Here is a 22,759-nt window from a genome sequence, read left to right as displayed (position 1 = left end):
ATGCAAGCTATAACCTTTGCAATAAATAATACTAGGCCACTATATTTGATCATAATAACATTTATTTCTCTCATGAAGAAGTTACTTTAAAAAAAAATTTTTTTTGAATTTTGAGGGGACGAAGGTGAAAAAAGGAATGAACTAACTATAAATGTTCTTCCACTTCAAAATTGTCTGACATCTGAGCCAGATGACTTTCTGCATCTATCAGTGACTACCTCTTCATGTGTCATAGAAAGAGTTCAACATGCGTTACAAAATCCATTACATTTTAAGACCATTTCCAATATCTGCTACCATAAATCAAGAAATCCATTTATTCAAGGTTACTTAAGGAGAATTAGTCACAAAAAATTTTAACAACTTCATTTTCAAAAATTAAAGTATTTTACTGTACTTGGCATTCCTATACATAATGATGTGAATTCAAAGACTGAAAGCATTAAGGGTATATAATTAAAATTCATGGGCTTAGACATAAAAAAATTCATTTAATATTTAGAATTCTCTGTAGCAAATACTGCAGAAAAATAAAACAGAATATAAACACAGTGTAATCTCCTTTGGATTTCTCCTCTGCTTAAGTGGCATTAAATAACATACAAAGTTGTTCCAAAATACTTCTATGTAATTGCTATAGCCTCAGAAACATACAATAAAAAAACCTGAAAACATGAGGCCAAGAGACCTGTGGGCACTATTCATAAGGAACAAAAACTCATGAATTCCCCCATTCCTAAGGATTTCTAAAAACTACCTTCCTAATTTCAAGAGAAAATTTACTCAAAAGAGAAAAATAAAAAACAGGTCAGCTACACAACATTTACAGCTTTATTGATAGGGTATAGCCATTATGCCAAAATTCAGCCATCAATATACAACCTCATTTCCCATCTAAAGTTAATGAGAATATATTTTACTTTAAATGGGACATAGTGGCAAAGCGCCAAGAATTAAAGAATAACCTTAAAAGTCTTAATTTCATACTTCAAACATCACAAAAAGCAGTAATTCCCAAAATCATGAAAGCATAATGAAATAACTTCACAGAAAAAATGGACATTTAAGTCATTTCTTTCTTTCCTAATATTATATAGTGAAAACAGATGTATTCAAAACTTCAGCATACTTCATAAAATCATTATTCATCGAAAATAGACAAATGTTTGCAAAGAACATTTAACTTAAATTTCATAGTTGCTTATAAAATGGCACTTGAAAAACTGACCTATATAAGGAAATAAGAGTCTTGTCAAGAGACAGTAAACTATAAATATAAAATATACCACAATGTTAAAAAACCTCATAATGTTCTATAGGAAAATCAATAAGGATAACTTAATCTTTCTGGGGGAAAAGTATTTAGCATTACATATTTAAAATGCAAATTTTACACGCAAATTCAATATGGAATACATTTAAACCTTACTATGCCACATAATCATCATCTATTTTGTGGAAAACAATAAAAATTATGTACTTTTTCAATATGTGTACATCCAAATCAAAAGGTTAACTTTTACTTTTTCCTTTATTGGCAACTTTGGATGCATTTTTAGGTTTTGGTTCCCATAGGGCATTTTTTACAAATCTTGAAGCTGCAGCCCTGTCCAGCTTGCCAGCCTTTTTCTTGTCTGTTATTTCCTTGACTCTGTTCATGTATACTCTGATTCTCTCCTTAAAGACAAAAAAAGAAGAAAGGCAACAGATTTACTAAGCTGTTCACCGCTAAGTTCTATTATACTATACCTCAGTTAAATTCAACAGCTTTGTATTTATTCCTTATTGAGTGGTGCTAATAAGTGCAAAGTGAATAGGATAAACACATTCCATGTTCTCCTGGGGTTCACAGTCTGAGGGGAATACAGATATTAAAAAAGTCATTTCAGAAGTGTTCTGAGTGTTTCAAAAGAGGAAGATCTAGACACTGCAGAGATAAACATTTAATTGTTTATATGTGGTTATACTAAATTTTTAAATTTAGCATTCACCTAAATCCACATACTAACTCTCTTGTATCTGAAGCCTATAATCTAAAATAGAGCTTTCGGGACTTCCCTGGTGGTCCAGTGAGCAAGACTCTGCACTCCCAATGAAGGGGGCCCGGGTTCGATCACTGGTCAGGGAACTAGATCCCACATGCATGCCACAACTAAGAGTTTGCATGCCGCAACTAAGAAGCCCACATGCCACAACTAAGAAGGCTGCACGCCACAACTAAAGATCCCACATGCCGCAACTAAGACCTGGCGCAGCCTGAATAAATAAATAATTAATTAATTAAAATAATAAAGCTTTCACATACTTTCAACATACAAACTAAACTCTCCAGAAATTTTTCTAAACAGGAAATGGCTAAGGCAGTATTTAACTATTTACTTTTCTGTGTTACCTTCATGTCACAATTCCAGTAAGTATAATGAAAATACAAGATCTTTTTATCCAATGTCATAGTTCTGACTGAAAAGCACATGATATTTTCTAATGAAATATACAGTTCTAATCAGACTTTACAAGGTGAGAAACATACTAGGTTGCTGTACCACTTTGAATCTTCTGAGACCACTAATCAGAATAAAGGGCTATTCTATACTTCAGTTGGAGAAATAAAGGTGTGAGAGCTATAAAACAGCAGAGTAAATGATTGATCACTGCTTAAAAGCAAGTTTCATTAAAATAATCAAAATAGTTATATAAACATACACAGAAAAATGCAGAACCTTAGAATTTTTTAATTTAAAAAAACTGACAACCCTGCTCAAAACCCTCTCGTGGCTCCCTATTTCTCTGAGTAAAAGCCAAAGTCCTCACAACACACACCCAGCCCAGCCCTGCCCAGAATGATCTTCCCTCACAAACCCACACGGCCAGCCCTCGCTTCTTTCCAGTCCCCTCAAATGTTCACCTTGTTAATAAGTGCTGCCTTTACTACTGAAAATGGCAATCCTACCCAAGCACTCCAATGCCTCTTACTCTGTGCTATTTTTTTCTTTTTTCCCACAATGTAACTTTCCAACATACTATATCTTCATATGTATTTATTATTTGTTGTCTGTTTGATTATGTTGTTTGTTTCCCTCCACTAGATGGTCTGGCACCTGCCACAAAGGCAGGGATATTTATTGGCTTTATTCACTGAGGAATTATCTCACTTGGAAATAATGCCTGGCTTCCAGTGGGCATTCAAATATTTGTCGAATGAATAAATTATTTTCATTGCCCTTCCCCATTCATGAAAGATATGGCAAATAGGCTTCCTCTCACATACTAACTCTGTGATCAATTAGTGACATCTGTCACAAGGTCAGAAAAGGGGAATAGGTTTATGTATGCTTTTCATTTATCAACCCTTGTCCAAAATATAAATGTACTCCTCCATAAAGTGGATTCTGAGGGAAAAAGACAGATGATTTTTTTTTTCCAATGACAGAATTAAGTATTACACTACTCCAAATAACTTTGTGTTTAAGAGAAGAAAGAGGAATTTTATAAATGTAAAGTCCATATTAGAAAGGTGAAAGCAGATGATACAATGCATACTTCTTAAGATTTAAAGCCAGTATCACTTGTCAAATCAAGCTCTGTGGATCATATTGCTTTATATTTTTGCTTTAAGTATTTTTCACAGTTTCTGTATTTAAAAATAAATTTACTTTTCTCCCAAGAAATTTAAAAGAAGAAAATGTCTTAGTCTACACATTTAAAAATTGAAGACAACAGATCTGGTTTACTCATTTTTTAAAATAAATTACCAAGTACTTTACTAAGTTATAAAAAAAATACATATCAACCACCATAAAACTTTAGAACAATAATACAGTGTCAAGTGTATTTCACATATATATTTACCTCATATTTTATAAACACAAAGAATAAATTTATTAATATTCTTATTCATAAAGCCAAGTCAAGAAGGTAACCATAAGTTTGATTTCTAAATTTTTTTCTTTCAAATTGAATGATTTAATTTTTGAAGTCAGCAAAAACTCCAAGATACCAGACCTTATATAATATACTATACTTATACATCTAAATGGAATACAAAGACAAACCTAGAAGATTTATTACAGGTTGTAAATATGTCACTAATGCAGAATTACTGGACAGTACACATACAACTGGTGCCAAAAAAGCTTTTAGCTTTGTTGCCGAAGTGGATTCTTTACTGCTGAGAAAATGAATTAATGGAAGAATTGAAACGGTGGAGGAGAAACTTTCCCGTCTTGGCTAGTAAATCAACTAGAATATACTTTTAAGAATTGCATAAGAGTTTAAAAAAAAAAACAGGCAGTTGTAGAGATGAACAGGATTTCAAGAATTTATAGGAAAAATAATATAGCACTTATAAATAATTATTAGAATCGTGACATTTCCCCATCCAGAGATTTATATAATATATGGAACACCCTTCTCTGACAAAGGTGAGAGAAAGAAAAACTAAAGGCACGATGAAATCTGGCTCACTTTCGTAATTTCATCCCTAAATAATTCTGTTCTCCACAATTCGTGTGATAAAGGTACTGCGATTTTACCTTTAGAAACACTACAACAGACATTACACATAAAATAAAAAGAAATCGATCCACTGCAATCTTACCAATTCCTGCTTTACTGGATGTTCCTTAGGATTAACTCCCTGCGTTGCCAAATAAACTACAAGAGAAAGATTTCATGGAATAAAATGCATATATATTAATTAAGAGCATTAATTAAAGAAACTCTAGTTACAAAAAGGAAACGTCACACAAATTATTAACTAAATCTTAAATTATTCAACCTCTTTGTAATACCAAATGTATGTGTGGCTCATGGGCATCTGGTATTCTGATTTAAAAGAAATAAATATCTGACTATTAAAATTGCCATAAAGTATAATTGCTAGCATTTAAAAAATAAGTCACCTTTGACATGATAAATAATTTGCTTTCTAATTAACTCTAAAGTAATATACATACCCCAAAACATTGAATTCAACGTGTAAGCAGAAACTAAATCCACTTTTGCTTGTTCAAGTGGGTCCAACTATTAAAAAAAGAGGGAGAGAGAGAAAGAGAAAGAAAAAAGAAATACAAACTTTGAGCACCATCACATATTTTAAACTTTCACCAAGTACAATGTATCAAAGAAATGTTTTTTTCACTTCCTATAATCCAATAATCAAACCAAATAATCTGGAAATAATTTGCAAAAAGCAAAGTTTTGTTAACCAGTGATTTTTGCCCACAAATTTTCACTTCAGCATACCATCTTTAAGTTAAACAAGGAATGTGTATAATCCAAAATTTTAAAAAATTCTTTTGAATTATTTTAATTTCAGGATTTACAATCTGGGCTTTGTATGTCAAAAGTAATTCATCAATATAAACATTGTACATGATGCATTTATGTATAAGAAGCAGGCTAAAATGCTTAGGCAATACCAAAGACAGAAGAAACATAATGAGATTTGTTTTAGACTGTCAAAGTCAATTTACTCTTTTTGTCCTATAGGGTTTCCAGAAACCCTGATAACATCATTGTAATACTTAAAAGGTCAAAGATAGAGTCTGTCAGAAAGAATGCTGGGAGAGCTTTTTTTATTCAAAACCAAGTCAAAATAAAAATATAGTTAGGAGGTATTTCCTAAGCTTGGAGTTTGTTATATTTTCTCCTTAAAGATATCCAAACACTTAAAAATTGAAATAAAGGGGGAAAGGGGCATATATCATGTATCTGTTTCTTCTTCTATACATTTCATTAACATAGCACTCGGTTTTATGAATTACATTTTTAGAAATTACTTAAAATACCTTCTGCAACAACTCATTTCTAGAAACAGACATCATGGTCTTCAGCATCTCATCCACAGCACCAATGGAATTCTCAAATGTTGATAAATATTCATGAATTTCTACTGGGTAGTCTTCATTAATTTCTTCGCTTGCCATTATGACCAACTGGAAAAAAATTAAATTCTTAGTTCATACTGGAGACAGAGAATGCTCTCTAGGTTACAAAAAAAAAATTAATAGGTCATATCGTATGTTTCAAAAGTGCTAAAAGAGTTAAAACCTGAAGTTAATTAAACAAATCTTAGAATATAATTCTGGAGCAGCCACGTTTAAACTTCCCCTCCTCTTAGGTTGCTGGGGAGTGGGGGGTGGGCCGCCAGGATGGGACCCACCCAAGTTCATTAACGATACACATATCAATCCCTCAATCCCTCGATGCTTTTTGAGAACTAAAGAGATATGACTACCAAACATGTTATATCAATAATAAAAATCCTACATTTTAAAAACTTTCTGTTGAAGTTAAAGACCAAGCAAAGCAATGAAAGTGTGATAAATATACCCTACCCACTAATGCTTGCTGAAAAAAATGATAAGCAAAGCTCTTTTTTTAAAAAACATACATATTAGCACTTCTAAATTTAGATGTTGATCTAGCAGCATGGTATATTAAACCAAAAAATTAGAAATCTTAGGTCTGAAATATTTTATGATTATTTATCACTAAAATAAATTTTCAAGCCTATTATTTATATTTCTATATATTCCTTAAGCTTAAAATATTAATAAGAAATTCAAGAGTCCATAGATCACATAAAGTCTGTAAGCAGAAAAGATGAAACATGGGAGAAATAAACTATATGGTTTTCATTTAGGCTAGAGCATACCTTGACAGCCCATTCTTTAAAATTCACATTTACATCATAATATTTAATAGCTATATGAGGAAAAGAAATATCCACATCAATGTATTTAATATGGTATCTAAGATCAAATTTCAGAAGCAATTCCAAGCCATTGTACCATCCTTAGGTTTTATTAGCTGAAAATACCTCTCTCATTACACAGCTAAGGAGAACATCAAGAATGTGCAAAATAACAAACAGCATAGCCAAATTGAAGTAAAGGGACTCACTCGGGCTTTCCATCTTGCCTGATCACTGACTTTGTTACCTTAGATAAATCACTGAGTCTCTCTGGGCCCCAAATATCTCATCCATTAAATAAGGCATTTGGTCTAATGATCTCTGAAGTCCCTTATAATTCTAAATGTTATGACTATGTCATTTAAGTTTTAAAAGTACTACTTGAATATTTAGTCACAATATGTCCACATTTCTATTCAACAAGTAGTGTCCACTGAGACATCTGGTTTCATTTCAAATTTAAAAAAAGTGAAGTCCAGGGGACTATCAGTACTCACGCTGTGAAGTTACTATCCAACTACTGTGCAAACAGCAACTAAACAAAGGACTATGAGAAAAGAAAACCACACAGGAAAGAATTGTGACTTCCTATTTCAAAAAGTTAACTGAAAACACGGATTTGCCTCTCATTCCTCCCAGAAAAATCTCCCCAAAATGACAGAAGAAACACAAAAATAAGTCCATAGTAATGCTGGAAACCAGGAAGGGCACATATCCATCAGCCGACCTCAACACCAGAAATTTTTATAAGCTAAAGAGCAAATGGGATTAGACTGATAGGGAACAGAAACAAGGAGCCTGCAATCCCTTACGAACAGAAGAGAAGGAGAGGGGCTTCCCTGGTGGCGCAGTGGTTGAGAATCTGCCTGCCAATGCAGGGCACACGGGTTTGAGCCCTGGTCTGGGAAGATCCCACATGCCACGGAGCAACTAGGCCCGTGAGCCACGACTACTGAGCCTGCACGTCTGGAGCCTGTGCTCCCGCAACAAGAGAGGCCGCGATAGTGAGAGGCCCGCGCACCGCGATGAAGAGTGGCCCCCGCTCGCCGCAACTAGAGGAAGCCCTCGCACAGAAACGAAGACCCAACACAGCCAAAAATAAATAAATTAATTAATTTAAAAAAAAAAAGAAAAAGAGAAGGAGAATCTAGGAATAAACCCAAGATGAAGGACAGTAAGAGGTGAACCATGAGGGCTGAAAGCTGCTAAACCAATCTCGCAATCTGTGAAAGGACAGCTCCAGCATCTACTGCCCAGATAAAGGTATAAGTACAGGGACAGACACAAATATAGAGAAGACTTGATATTTCTTTTCTTCACATAAAATTTTAAACCAATAAATTTGAAAAATATGGATGATAAGAATGAGGTGCTAGGGAAAAAAATTACCAAAACTAACCTAAAAAGAAGTACATAAAACAAATAGATCATTACACAGACAAAAAAAAAAAAACTTTAAAGAAGTCAAAGATCTACGCTCCAAAAGGTTCCAAGTCTAGAAAACATTATAGGTAATTTCTTCCAAACCTTTAAGAAACAGTTAATTTTTATGGTATTTAACTGTTTAAGAACATAGAAGGAGATGGAAAACTTAGATACCTACTTCATAACGTACACAAAAATAAACTCCAGATGAATTTAAAAGATAAATGTATTAAAAGATTATATAAAATATGTAAATAATCCAAATGAAACCCAAATGCTATAAAAGGAAATGGCTGACAGACTTAAATACATAAAAACTGAAAAAACATCTATATGGTAAAAGTATACCATAAGCAAAGTTAAATGCAAGAAACAGCACGGGAGAAAATATTTGCCAAAATACAACAAAGGATTAGTCAGATTATATAAAGAGTTCCTACAAAGCATAAAACAGATTAAAATAATGAAGATCTCACCCATCAGATTGGCAATAATTTTAAAGACGGGCGAAGTTTGACGTTAGCAAGGGTATACACTGGAGGTGGAATATAAATTGGTACAGATTTCTTAAATGCACACACCCTTTGACTCAGGATATCCTCTTCAGAAAGTAGCCTACAGACATCCTTGTATACATGCATATAAAGTTATTAAAATGGACTCCGCAGACTCTTCTCTTAAAGTGAGGACTTTGCCTTACATCAATTTTTCTCTCTGCTGGATCATTGCCCATAAGCTTGAAACATTTTATTCCTCCATCTTAGATAAGAAACAAAAGAAACACCTTGACTTCATATCCCCCTCCAGCTTAAGCCCCATTTTCTATCTCCCTGTTAGAACAAACTCCTCAAAAGGGTTGCTAATATTGAATACTAGAGTTCCAGTTCCTCTCCTTCCATTCTTTCTTGAATCTACTACAATCAGGCCCCTTATTTCTCACTCAAAATTGTTCTTGTCAAGGTCACCCACTCAGCCACACTGTCAAATTCAATGGTCAATTCTCAGTTCTCGTCATTTGACATAGCTGGCTCAGTCTGTCTGGTTTCCAGGGCATCACATTTCCTTGGTTTCTCTCTTAGCTCACAGGTTGCTTTCTTGGTCTTCTTTGCTGCATCCTTTTCATATCCTCAAGCCTCTTAACCTTGGTGTGCCCAAGGGCTGCCCTTGAATCTCTTCTCTAATTTACTCTCTAGGTGAGCTCTGGGTTTACACTATATTAATAAACTGATGACTCCCAGGTTTGCATCTCCAGCCTTGACCTCGCCACTGAACTCCAAATTTAATGTCCAACCGCTTACTCAGTACCTTGGTTGGCTGTTAATAGATTCTCAAATGTAATGTGTTCAAAGCCCAATTCCTAATCTTGCTTACTTTATCTCGTAATAACCTATAACGGAAAAGAATCTGAAAAAGTATATGTATGTATGTATGTATGTATGTGTGTGTATATACAGTAAGTTCCCTACATATGAACGAGTTCAGTTCCGAGAGCACGTTCATAAGTCCGATTTGTTCGTAAGTCCAACAAAGTTATCCTAGGTACCCAACTAACACAATCAGCTATATAATACTGTACTGTAATAGGTTTATAATACTTTTCACACAAATAATACATAAAAAACAAACAAATACAAAAAATAAAGAAAACATTTTTAATCTTACAGTACAGTACCTTGAAAAGTACAGTAGTACAGTACAACAGCTGGCATACAGGGGTTGGCATCGAATGAACAGGCAGGAAATAAAGATACTGTACTACTACACTCTATACAGTACTGTAAAGTACACAAAAGGACAACCACTTGTAGAGGATGCATGCACATGACAATGTACGCCAGACACTTGAACTAACTTACATGACTGGACATGTGAACGTACATTCGCATCTTTGAAAGTTCACAACTTGAAAGTTCGTATGTAGGGGAGTTACTCTGTGTATGTGTGTGTGTGTATACACACACACACACACACACACATATATATAACCAAATCACTTTGCTATACACCTGAAACTAACACAATATTGTAAATCAACTATGCTTCAATGAAAAAAAAAAGAAACTAATCTTGCCTACTGCAGTCCTCCCCATCTCATTTCATGGCAACTCCACCTTTTCGACTGCTCAGACCTAAAATTACAGAATAGTCCTTGACTCCTCTTTCACCCTATCTTTAAAACATATTCACGTCCTACCACCTCTACTACTACCACCCTAGTCTAAGCCAGTCCGAGCCATCATTGTGTCTTGCCTGTATTGTTGCAATAGCCTCCTAAATGGCTTCCCTGTTTCCATTCCAATAGTTTATTATCAAGAAAGTGATCATCTCAAATCTAAGTCAGATTCTATCATGCCTCTGCTTGGAAACCTTCAGAGGCTTGCCGCCTCACTCAGTAAGAGACAAAGTCCTTATAATGGCCGAAAAAACCCTGACTCTCTGCTGCCTCCTCTGTGACCTCATCTCCTCCCACTCTGCCCCTGGCTCACTCCATTCCAGCCATAATGGCCTCACTGGGCATGCCCCTATCTCAGAGCCTTTGGACTTCTCTCCTTCCTATAATGCTTCTCCCCCACCAATGGTTTCAAAGCTCATGACTTCACCTCTGCCAGATCTCTACTCAAATGTTATCTATTGGTAAAGCTTTCCTGACCATCCTATTTTAAAATGCGTACCCCTCTTCTCATTCCCAGCACTTCCTATCTCCTTCTTCACCCTTCAGGCCTGAACAGCACCTGACATATTTCACTTATTGTCTGTCTACCTCCAAAAGAAGGTAACTACATGAAAACAGGCAGTTTTGTGTTTTGTTCACTACCACTGCCTAGCAGTCGATGAACATTTGTTGAATGAAGAAATTATAACCAAATACTGGGAATAATCTAAATAGTCATCAATAGGGGAACAGTTAAATGAATTATACCACATCCATCCAAAAGAGTAAAAATAAAGAAGTAAATCTTTATGTAGTAATACACGATAAGTGGTGTAAAAAGTCATAGAACATAGTATATAACACATAATGTGTCTAACAGATGCCATTTATTTTTAAAAAATTGTATATGTAGATATGTAGAAAAAGGTCTGGAAGGAGACATACAAAAATAGACATTCTTTCTGAGAAGGGATAGGAATTGGGAATGGGATTAAAGCAGACTCATGTTTTTAGCTCTTCATTCTTCGTTGTTTCAATTTCGTTATTTCAAAAAGCATGTATTAAAATTGTAATAAAAATAAACAATCATTAAATTTAAATAAAGGCATATTTTAATAAAGTATTTTGGCTTTTAACAAATACTGCAAGTATAAAAAACACAAAAAAGCCTTTATTTAAATGTGAATTTTTTCATCCGATTTTTCTATTAGAAAATGTTTCCCCTCTCAAGATCATGATGGGGATTTTTCCTGCAATTATTCCTTGTCCCTAAGCCCCAGTAAACAAGTAGTTATTTATTGTTAAAATGGGTTACGGTGAACACTGAAAGCAAGGCAGTAAGTAAGAATAATGACTCTCATTAAATCTGAACTGAACCACTTGCCTTTTTCCTAACTAAAAAATAAAGGCAAGGGAGACTGAAAAATAAAGGTTCTTCTATTATCAGAAACTCCCCCCAATTCAGATGATTTCTTCTAACATTTTATACAGATAGCTCCTGAGTGTTTGTTCCTTCCACGGGAAGCCCTGCCAAGGAGGGAGCTGCAGAAGCCGCCCTCCGTCCCCTTTGTTACTCAGGTGCCAGGATGAAGCAGGGGACAGATGGTTATCAGCAGCCAAAGCCAACACCTGAACCCCACTGCCTGTGAGCCAGGCACTACCCTAGGCATCCACACACACTCATTCATTTACTCCTCACACACAACAAACGGACCCACAGTGAGTTTCCGTAGCTTGCCCAAGACTGTACGTGGTAAATGTCCAAAGAAGAGAAAGAAGAGAACTCACCCCCCTCTGCCCCTCACTCCCTGCCCGGTTCTACAGGGACTCACCACCCCTCCACCTACTCCTTCTAAAGCGCAGGCTGCAGAAGTGGAGAAAGTGGAAGAGGGCATGAGAGAAGGTGCCTCTCTTCATCCCTCAGGAAGGTCTGACTGACACTCAGGGGCAGAGGGGAGAAACCCTGCCCAGCAATCCCTACAGGACGTTACTGCCATTCCTTCCCTCCTCTCGTTGGTGATGAGAGCCACAGTACCGACAGGAGAAAAGGAGGGGCACACGACATCATCCCCTACCTCCTCCCCTCCACTCTCTGTTTCAGGGAGCTCAGCGCAGCCTGGAACCTGGAAGTCGCCCCTCATTGCTTCCTCAGGCCCCAGTCCCAACAGTCCTGTCAATATGGCCTCCTTAATCTCCTTAGCCACAGGCTTTCCCCCATTCTCACTAACTAGATCATTTCAAGAGCCTTGGAGTAGTCTCCTTACTGTCAATTTTTCTCCACTCTCAATGTTAGGATGTTACAAAACATAACTTTTCTATAAAGATAGTCTGGTCATGGTACACACCCCTGCTTAAAATCCTGCAATAGTTTCCCACCACCTTGAAGATAAACTCCAAACCCGTTATACGGATGTGAGGCCCTTTACGATGTGGCCCTTGCTTGTCTGACTAGCCTCATCTTTCATTGCTCCCCTCTTCCAATCCTATAGCTGTAGCCGCCATGGCAGTTTTCCAAATGTTCTATGCCCATTCAGTCTAACCTTTCGCCTGTGTGGTTCTCTATACATGAACCACCCTTCCCACTTCACTTTGTTCAAACCCTGCTTATGTTTGGAGGTAACATCAGGTTTCCCTTTAGTGGATAAGACTTCTCTGAGTGCCACCCTCCCATTCCCTCTGTCTGGATAAGCACAGCTACAGGTTCTCATGTCACCTAAAACACTATCTGGTGACATGTGTTGATTTACTTAACTTTGACTACAAGCTCCCTGAGGGGGCGGTGTCATCAATATGACACCGCCATGCTGATGTGTCACCAGTGGCTGACACACAGAATGACTTTATGTCTCAACTTGCCCAAGAGAGTCCCCATTTATGTCTATTGTTTCAGCTTGCATCTGCTCAGCTCCCCATTTCTCTTTCAGAAGCCCCAGCTTGAGCAATAAATTAGAGGGTCACCCTAACAAAAGTAGGTTCTCTGACCCTTGCCACCACTCCTCACTCCACTTTGTTAGAGAACATGAGAGCCTAGAGAGTGCCTCCTGGTACCAGCTGGGGTTCAACCAGAGCAGCGGAACCAGTAGGAGGTATTCTGAAGAGATGTACTGCAAGAAACTGGTTTATGCAATTGTGGAGGAATCTGCAGGGCAGGCGAGCAAGAAAGAACATGCTGGAACTCTTGGCTGCAAGCTGAAACTGCTGTCCACAGGTGGAACTTCTTTTTCGTCAGGGAAGCTTCAGCTCTGCTTCTAAAGCCTTCTAATTAATTGGATCAAGCCCACCCAGATTATCTAGAATAATAAAAGTCAACTGTTTGTGTATTTCGATTATATCTTCAAATACCTTCAGAGCAATACCTAGTTTGGTGTTGGACTGAATGGGGGCTGCAGCCTCGCCAAGCTGACACATCAAAAAGACCATGACACTCCTTTAAGCCTCCAGAACTACAGCCAGGAAAGGTATATTCCTGGCATCACAAATTGTTGCTCTGACAGCATTTTTCCACAATAGACATCTTATTGATGATTGTCAGGTTCCCAAGTAATAAAACTAGAATTCAAATTCCAGTTAACAAATGTGGAAGAAATCATAACCTTTAAAAAAAAAGAAAATCACCATTTTGCAACCCCTAGTGAAATTACAGATTCACGTAATGTTCACCGACAGATAAAAGGGGAAGTTTACAATAGAGAAGTGAGACTGTCACTACCTGAACCCACAGATCAGTCTTCATCACTAAAAGCATGACATAAACGTATCATGAACCTCCTGATGTGAAGCAATGTGACATACACAGCAGCGTCTGTGTAGCATTTCCAACTCCCCAAATAAGTTGAATCTGAATCTAACTGAACCTTTAGAGCTAACTTTCAACTTACAGGAAATATGGAGGATAAAGAAACAAGTTCATGCCACAAGAAAGCAAACACACAAATCTGGAATGAGAAATACTCTATAGGACAACTGACCTGGTTTCCATAACAAGTTAATGGCATGAAAAAAAACTAAGAAAAGGGAGAAGAGGAAGAGAAAGAAGAGATCTAACAACCAAATGGAATGTGTAGACCTTGTTTGGATCTTGATTCAAATAAACTAAGTGTAAAACGATATTTTTGAAAGAAAGAAACCTAAACATGGATCGGGTACTAGATGACACTGAGAAATTATTGATAATTTTGCTATGAAATTATAATTCAGCTATAAAAATGGCATCACAGTTACATAAGAAAATACCCCTATGATTTAAGGATGTAAACTGATGCACATAAGGGTAAAATTACAAGACATGTTGAATTTACCTTAAAAAAAAAAAAAAGCTAGCCTTCAAGGATTCACCATACTTTGAGGACAAAGATAAGAACTTATGTACATTATTTCTATAGTGAAATTAGATAGCCAACCCACAAATTAACTTTTAGAATATAACCCAGTTCATAAATTGGGGAGGGCTTCCCTGGTGGCGCGGTGGTTGGGAATCCGCCTGCCAATGCAGGGGACACGGGTTCGAGCCCTGGTCCAGGAAGATCCCACATGCCGTGGAGCAACTAAGCCTGTGTGCTGCAACTACTGAGCCTGCGCTCTAGAGCCCGCGCACCACAACTACTGAAGCCCGCACGCCTAGAGCCCGTGCTCCACAACAACAGAAGCCGCCGCAGTGAGAAGCCCGCACACGGCAACGAAGAGTAGCCCGCCCTCTCTGCAACTAGAGAAAGCTCACGTGCAGCAATGGAGACCCAACACAGCCAAAAATAAAAATAAATAATAAAATAAATAAATTTTTTTTAAAAACCTCCTAGGTTTCAAAAAAATAAATAAATTGGGGAACACCTAAATAGAAAGTATAGTCTAGAATACTCGACTACATCTCATTTCAACTCCAAATATAATTTGGGGTGAGGGAAAGGTAGGTTACTGGGTGTTCACCAGCTCTGTGATAGTTGCTAAACAACTTATAAAAACAAGACAGAGCCAGTGGCCTCAAATGAGGTCTGTATTGTATTACTAACCTTTCCAACAAAGGCTGACATTCCAGTCTAATTACTTCCATAATGTCACAAATTTCCTTCTAAAAAAATCCTGATGCCTTATATCTTTACTTGGCCCTTACAAAAATGTATGCATGCAAAAATAAATTAAAAAACCAAGTCTAAAGTCAAATGAAAAACTAGGGAAAAATATTTGCAACATTAAGACAGATAAAAGAAGCCTCTGCAAATCAATTTAAGAACAACACACAAGAATACCTACAACCCGGACTTCCCTGGTGTCACAGTGGTTAAGAATCCCCCTGCCAATGCAGGAGACATGGGTTCGAGCCCTGGTCTGGGAAGATCCCACATGCTGCTGAGCAACTAAGCCCGTGCGCCACAACTACTGAGCCTGTGCTCTAGAGCTCGTGAGCCACAACTACTGAAGCCCGCGCACCTACAGCCTGTGTTCTGCAACAAGAGAAGCCACCGCAATGAGAAGCCCGCACACCACAACGAAGAGTAGCCCCTGCTGGCCGCAACTAGAGAAAGCCCGTGCGCAGCAACGAAGACCCAACGCAGCCAAAAATAAATTTATAACAAAAAAAAGAACACCTACAACCCAAAAGAAAAATGAACAAAGAAAATCAGCAGTTCACATATAAAGGAATCCTGACGACCAATAAGCAAAAAGAAAGCTATTCAATCTTACTCATAATTAAAGAAACATAAATCACCAGAACAAGATGCCAATTTTCTTTTTAACATCTTTATTCGAGTTAATTGCTTTACAATGGTGTGTTAGTTTCTGCTTTATAACAAAGTGAATCAGTTATACATATACATATGTCCCCATATCTCTTCCCTCTTGCATCCCCCTCCCTCCCACCCTCCCTATCCCACCCCTCTAGGTGGTCATAAAGCACCGAGCTCATCTCCCTGTGCTATGCGGCTGCTTCCCACTAGCTATCTATTTTACATTTGGTAGTGTATATATGTCCATGCCACTCTCTCACTTTGGCCCAGCTTACCCTTCCCCCACCCCGTATCCTCAAGTCCATTCTCTAGTAGGTCTGCGTCTTTATTCCCGTCTTTCCCCTAGGTTCTTCATAACCATTTTTTTGTTTGTTTTTTAGATTCCATATATATGTGTTAGCATACGGTATTTGTTTTTCTCTTTCTGACTTACTTCACTCTGTATGACAGACTCTAACTCCATCCACCTCACTACAAATACCTCCATTTCATTTCTTTTTATGGCCGAGTAATATTCCATTGTATATATGTGCCACATCTTCTTTATCCATTCATCTGTTGATGGACACTTAGGTTGCTTCCAGGTCCTGACTATTGTAAATAGAGCTGCAGTGAACATTGTGGTACATGACTCTTTCTGAATTATGGTTTTCTCAGGGTATATGCCCAGTAGTGGGATTGCTGGGTCGTATGGTAGTTCTATTTTTAGTTTTTTAAGGAACCTCCATAGTGGCTGTGTCAATTTACATTCCCACCAACAGTGCAAGACGGTTCCCTTTTCTCCACACCCTCTCCAGCATTTATTGTTTGTAGATTTTTTGATGATGGCCATTCTGACCGGTGTGAGATGATATCTCATTGTAGTTTTGATTTGCATTTTTCTAATGATTAATGATGTTGAGCATTCTTTCACGTGTTTGTTGGCAACAAGATGCCATTTTTCATCTGTCAAACAAGCAAAAATCAAAAAGACTGATAGTACTTAATATGGGCAAAGACGAAGAGAAACAGCCTCTCATTTACTATTAATTGGAGTGCAAACTGAGCATTTTGGGGGGCAAATTTGGCACTATGCTTTAAAATTGTACATGCGCAAATACTTTGACCCAGCAATTCTATGTCTCAAAATGCACATTTTCACACAAGATAATGTTTAAGGATGTCCACTGCAACACTTTTTAAAAACACACTTTAAGGTGCTTCCCTGGTGGCGCAGTGGTTGAGAGTCTGCCTGCCAATGCGGGGGACACGGGTTTGAGCCCTGGTCTGGGAGGATCCCACATGCCGCGGAGCGACTGGGCCCGTGAGCCACAACTGCTGAGCCTGCGCGTCTGGAGCCTGTGCTCCGCAACAAGAGAGGCCGCGATAGTGAGAGGCCCGCGCACCGCGATGAAGAGTGGCCCCCTGCTTGCCGCAACTAGAGAAAGCCCTCGCACAGAAATGAAGACCCAACACAGCCATAAATAAATAAATAAAAATAAATTAAAAAAAAAAAAACACACTTTAAAGCAGGGAACAACCACCATGCTCATTAGCAAGGACTCGTTAAATAATTTATGATATATTCATTCAATAAAATACTCTGCAGCAGGGAAAAATATGAAGCAGAGCTTCGATTCCTGAGATATATTAAGTGAGCAAAAACTGAAGAACAGCATTTATAATACAACCCATTTGTTTCTAAGAAAAAAGATGTATGAGTGTGGACGCATACTTCTATATGCATGTAAGTTTCTTAAAAAATACAAAAGTAACTGTTAACTATGGTTACTTCTGAGAAACCAAAGCAGGAAGGTAAAGGAGCACATTTTATGTTATACTCTCAGAATTAGGATCTCTAAACAATAATATATGTAACATATTACAACAGTACATAAGTTTATAAATAAAATTTTCAACTCTCTGAAATTTTGAATTTACTTTAGTTCCGAATATGCCAGATAAAATGGAATTTGCCCCCAACTCAACAGTTACAATCAAACCTATATTCTTGGGACTTCCCTTGTGGCACAGTGGTTAAGAATCCTCCTGCCAATGCAGGGGACACGGGTTCAAGCCCTGCTCTGGGAAGATCCCACATGCCTCGGAGCAACTAAGCCCGTGCGCCACAACTTCTGAGCCTGCGCTCTAGAGCCCCCGAGCCACAACTACTGAAGCCTACGCACCTAGAGCCCATGCTCTGCAACAAGAGAAGCCACCGCAACGAGAAGCCCGCGCACCGCAATGAAGACCCAACGCAGCCAAAAATAAATTTATTTAAAAAAAAAAACCTATATTCTTTAGCTCTATTTTATTCAAAGAGCTATATGAATGGATTGCCTTCCCTACACCTAAATTTTCTAGCCACCATAAGGCCACTTTCTCCCTATTCTCATGGTACAAAAGCCTTTCTAGCCTCGTGCTCTCTAGAAACTCCTCCTAGAGTTGTTGTGAGGACTCCCTGCCCCCAACATGTTTGGTCTGCTTAACTCGGCTCCCTCATCAACAATGCTTTCTCAAGGAAGCATTCCCTCTTGCCTCACAGTAAGTCACATCCACTAGTTATACAGTCTCACAACACCATGTATTTCTCCGTATCATTGTTGTAATTTTATATTTCTGTGATTATTTGATTTGTGTCCATCACCCACACTGGACTGTAAGCACCTTGGTTGCAGGGCAAGTCTTTGCTCATATACACTCCAAATATCAGGGTATCATGTCACAGATGCTAAATAAATATCTATTAAAGAAATGACTCCTCAGTGCCTGGCATGTAGTCAATGCTGAGTAAATGTGGAGTAGGTGCTAGGAAGAGAGTAGGGATAAATAAAGCAACTGTCAGACAACCGAGAAAGGACCCATTTGAAGGTGGGTGGCATTAATTTGGGTCTTTCGTGAATTTCTTTAGCAGGGTTCAGTAGGCCTGGAGCAAGAATGGTAATCCAGAATGAGGAAATGACTAATGGATACACAGGAAAGGACTTGCAAAAGCATCCTGAAGACAGCTGACTGGGAGGTGTGGCCTTGAAGGGAGAGAGTAAGGCTTTTTCCTCTGCTTGCAATACCCCCTCCCCCCACTCCTCCCCTGTCTTCTGGGCCTAGTAAAACCTATTAATCCTTTAAAACCCACATCAAATGCCCTCTCCTCTATAAAGGCTTCCATATCTCCCAAACAAAAGTAGTCTCTTCTTCCTCTTTGCTCCCACGGTTCTCCAGACCGTTATCACTTATCCATTAATAACACTCCTTCTCATGTATCTTGATAAATCCAAAAATGTCAGTCCTCGTTTATCTATCTGATCCATAACTTGCGTCTGAGAACAGTGAACACATTACTCCACCCTGAATTCCACAACACTAGACTCTCAAAACTGTCCTTGTCCCCCAGTGGCTGTTCTTTCTGTCTACTTTGTTGGGTCTTCATCTCCCCAAACCTATAAAGGCTAAGATGCCTAAAGACTCACGTCTTGTACTGCTTTTCTGTTCTACATTCACTCCTTTGGCGATTGTCTCCAGTCTCACGATTTTAAATACCAACTGACAACTCCCAAATGTTCTTTTCCAGCAATGACCTCCCCACTGAACTCCAGACTTGGTAGACTCAATTGCCTACTCAACATCTCCACTTGGATGACTAACAGAGATCTCAAACTTAACACATCATAATGAACTCCCAATTTTCCCTCACAAGCCTGCTCCTCCCATAGTTTTCCACTTCTCAGTTCATGGCAATTAACCATTCTAGTTGCCCAAGCCCAAAACCTTGACAGTTCTCTTACAACCCACATTCAATCCAGAAGCAAATCTGTTAGCTTTACCTATGAAATACATCCAGAATTGAACTGCTACTCACCACAGTCTTTCCAGCTGTGAAGCTGCTATCATCTCATCTGAATTATTACACCTTCCTAATTAGTCTCCTGGCTTTGCCCTACCCCTCTCTCCAACAACCTGCTCCTAACACAGCAGGCAGAGTGATCCTATTAAAAACCTAAACCAGATCATGTCACTCCTCTGTTCAAAACCTTCCACTGGTTATTTACCCACTGTATCTCCACGTGATTAACATAAAGTCTTGCCACGTACTTAATAACTATTTGTTCACTAACTAAAAATAATGAAAGTAAACTGGAACCAAATTTTGGAGAATCTCAATATCAGATTAGGATAGTGACCATGTGGATCCAAAAGAAAATATATAATAATGTACATTCCAGGGCTGTTTCCATCCCTATACTAAGTAGAGTTACATACAATTATGAACTAAGCCAGGAACAAATCCAAAATATATATAATTTGGGGGGAAAACTAGAGAGATATCCGTAAATGTTGCATCAGAATTCTATTAACGTAATGACTTTTTTGCACTGCATTACCTTAGAAAATGATAGTGAAATGTATATACAACCATCTCTCCATAAATATTGTTGTCTTTGGCAGATAGTCTACGCTAGTGCAGCCTGTAACTCTCTTTCATACTTAGAGTAAAATCACGGAGAAAAGATAGAGATGCTAGCCTCTAAAAACAAATTTATCCCAAAGTCTCATTGTAGAAAAAGATATAAATTACAAAGAGGCTGCTCAAGATCGAGATGAATAATTAAATCAGATTACAATGAAATTACTTCAATTGTTAATTCTAACGTTTAACTCGAAGCGTTTTCAAAATTATTGATGTGAAGCAGTAAAATTACCTTCCAAAACTATGGAATTTGCTTATGACAATATTCTCATCTCCTCTCAGGTGTAATGTGCAGGTTAAATAAATAATATAGGTAAAGTTTTTAGAACAGTGCCTGGCTCAGGACTCAATACATTAACTAGTAATACTAGCTATTATTTTACTAAAGTGAAAATGATCAAACACCCCAACCCAGTGGGGACTACTTAGGGCCATACTTGAAGGGTCAACTGTTTGGAAACAGTCGCTAACTGAGATAAAACACATAAAGAGCCATTTGAAAATTTTAAGACTGTTATGAAAAATTATATCACCTCTGAACTGCAATACATACAACATAGCTATCTGAAGACAGCTATAACATCTTTTGACTCAGAACCGTTCTAATTATTTTGAAAACACATTGTTCACACAATCATTATTTTCTCTTTCAACAAAACGGTGAGCTCTATCATTTTCCATCAATCACAAACAGTTCTCGGAATTTCAATAGGAATTATTTAGTTATTTTCGAATCCAAAGTCAACATTCGGTTAAGTCTCGGGTCAGTCTACTATCAGTCCAAAAAGATTAATAAGTGGCCAGCAAACATCTCATTGGGACAGATACATCTTTATCAAGCCAAAACTGTTGCAGTCAACAAACAGCAAGACACAAAAGATACTTTCAAACAGAAGTTTCAGTCACGCTAAACTTTCCTGGGCCGTAAAGAAAACCCACTTTTTTGAGATTCCATTAGATTTCACCTTAAGGTCGAAATTAGCCTACCATCTCAGGTGGGCTAATATTGCAGTGACAGGCAGTGAGTGATCATGTATGTGAATGATAACGGATGACACGGGAAAGCTACTCCCCTACATCTGCCACTTTGGCCTTCCTCCCTCAACCAGGTTTGAAGGCAGCTGAAAATTAACGGTGAAGTCACGTGCTCTTAATTTCTCCGCCCCCCCCCAATACTTGAGAGGCGGAGCTAAGAAGCGAGGAAAAAGCGAAAGGCCGGACCCAGAGACGTGAAGGGCCAAGGTAAGCCGAAGCCAGCAAGCAGCCACAGGAAAGCGGAAGTGGGGGATCTTGCCACGACGCTGCCCCAACGCTCGCATTCGCGGAAGGCTACGCAGCCCGGTCCCCCTCCCCACAGTCAACCGGGGGGTGACAGAGGGCTTCCAGGAGAAGCGAACTTAAAAGCACGAGAAACTCCAACCCCAGCTCTGAATAATACCTCGCGGGCCTTCCACTCCTGCCTCCCAGAAAGCAGTCGGCGGCGGTGACGTCAGTGGCGCGCCGGCCCCGCCCGCGGCGCGAGCGGCGCTCTCCGGTGACCTCACGCTGCTCGCCCCGCCCCTTCGCTCCTTTCCCTTCCGCCTTTGGAGGCCATTTTCTAACCGCGCCGCAGGCTGAAGGTGTGGGAGGTTGTTGGGGCGGGGCGCCGGCACCTTTTTCTAGATTTGCATTTGGCCAACGCCCACCGGATTACAAACTGAGCATATTTAACCAGAAAAAAAAAAATGTTAGTTACTAAAGCTTTGTGCTGGTGTTTACATTCGCTGAAACTCGTTGCAGGGCCCAGGTTCTTACTACGCTCCCATTGTCCGCCTCAAAATTAGCCTCCAAAGCAGCTTCCCAAGTTATCCGTGGTGGAAGTTTCGGGTTCTTTGTATTTCCAACCCATCGCTACGAGATACTTTTGTAAAATACAATCAAAATGAATTGCTTGAAAGATGGATAAAAAGGCAAAAGAGAAGCCCAGATTTTTAATTATTTCAAAAAACATAAAATTGCACTGCAATAAATGAAATCAGAACAAACATAAGAGGAAAAAAAGACAAAGACTGCATATTGCTACTTGAACGATTAGGAGCATTGTTTTTACATTCCTGACTTTATTCCACAATCGTAATTTAACAAAAAGTTATGCATGAAATAGCAATTCCATATAGTAAATGCCTACAAAAGCACTTTGAACAAACACCGTGTGGGTCAATATCTAAAGTATTTTAAGTGGCAAATGAGCTTTCTTCTGGTTTGTTATTCTAATCTACAGGGATTAAAGATAAGGCTTCTGGTTGAGGGTGGTGAGTATCTAAACTGTTTCTCTGGTT

General features: G+C 38.3%; 1 protein-coding gene across 1 annotated transcript; it reads right to left on the bottom strand.

The window, feature by feature from the left end:
- Nucleotides 1–478: 478 nt before the first annotated feature.
- C1D (C1D nuclear receptor corepressor) lies at nt 479–21,981 on the bottom strand. The gene is made up of 5 exons (XM_082426672.1): nt 21,880–21,981; nt 5,790–5,936; nt 4,956–5,022; nt 4,598–4,653; nt 479–1,677 (listed from the first exon to the last, which is right to left on the bottom strand). Exons 2-5 carry the CDS (start codon nt 5,925–5,927, stop codon nt 1,513–1,515), a joined length of 426 nt encoding a protein of 141 aa, XP_082282798.1. The 5' UTR covers nt 5,928–5,936; nt 21,880–21,981; the 3' UTR covers nt 479–1,512.
- Between the last annotated feature and the right edge of the window lie 778 nt (nt 21,982–22,759).

The sequence above is a fragment of the Balaenoptera physalus genome (genome assembly GCF_965194825.1).
Source record: "Balaenoptera physalus genome assembly, chromosome: 15".
Classification (NCBI taxonomy): domain Eukaryota; kingdom Metazoa; phylum Chordata; class Mammalia; order Artiodactyla; family Balaenopteridae; genus Balaenoptera; species Balaenoptera physalus.
Note: the sequence above shows the minus strand (reverse complement) of the source record. Positions and strands in the feature narration are given on the sequence as shown.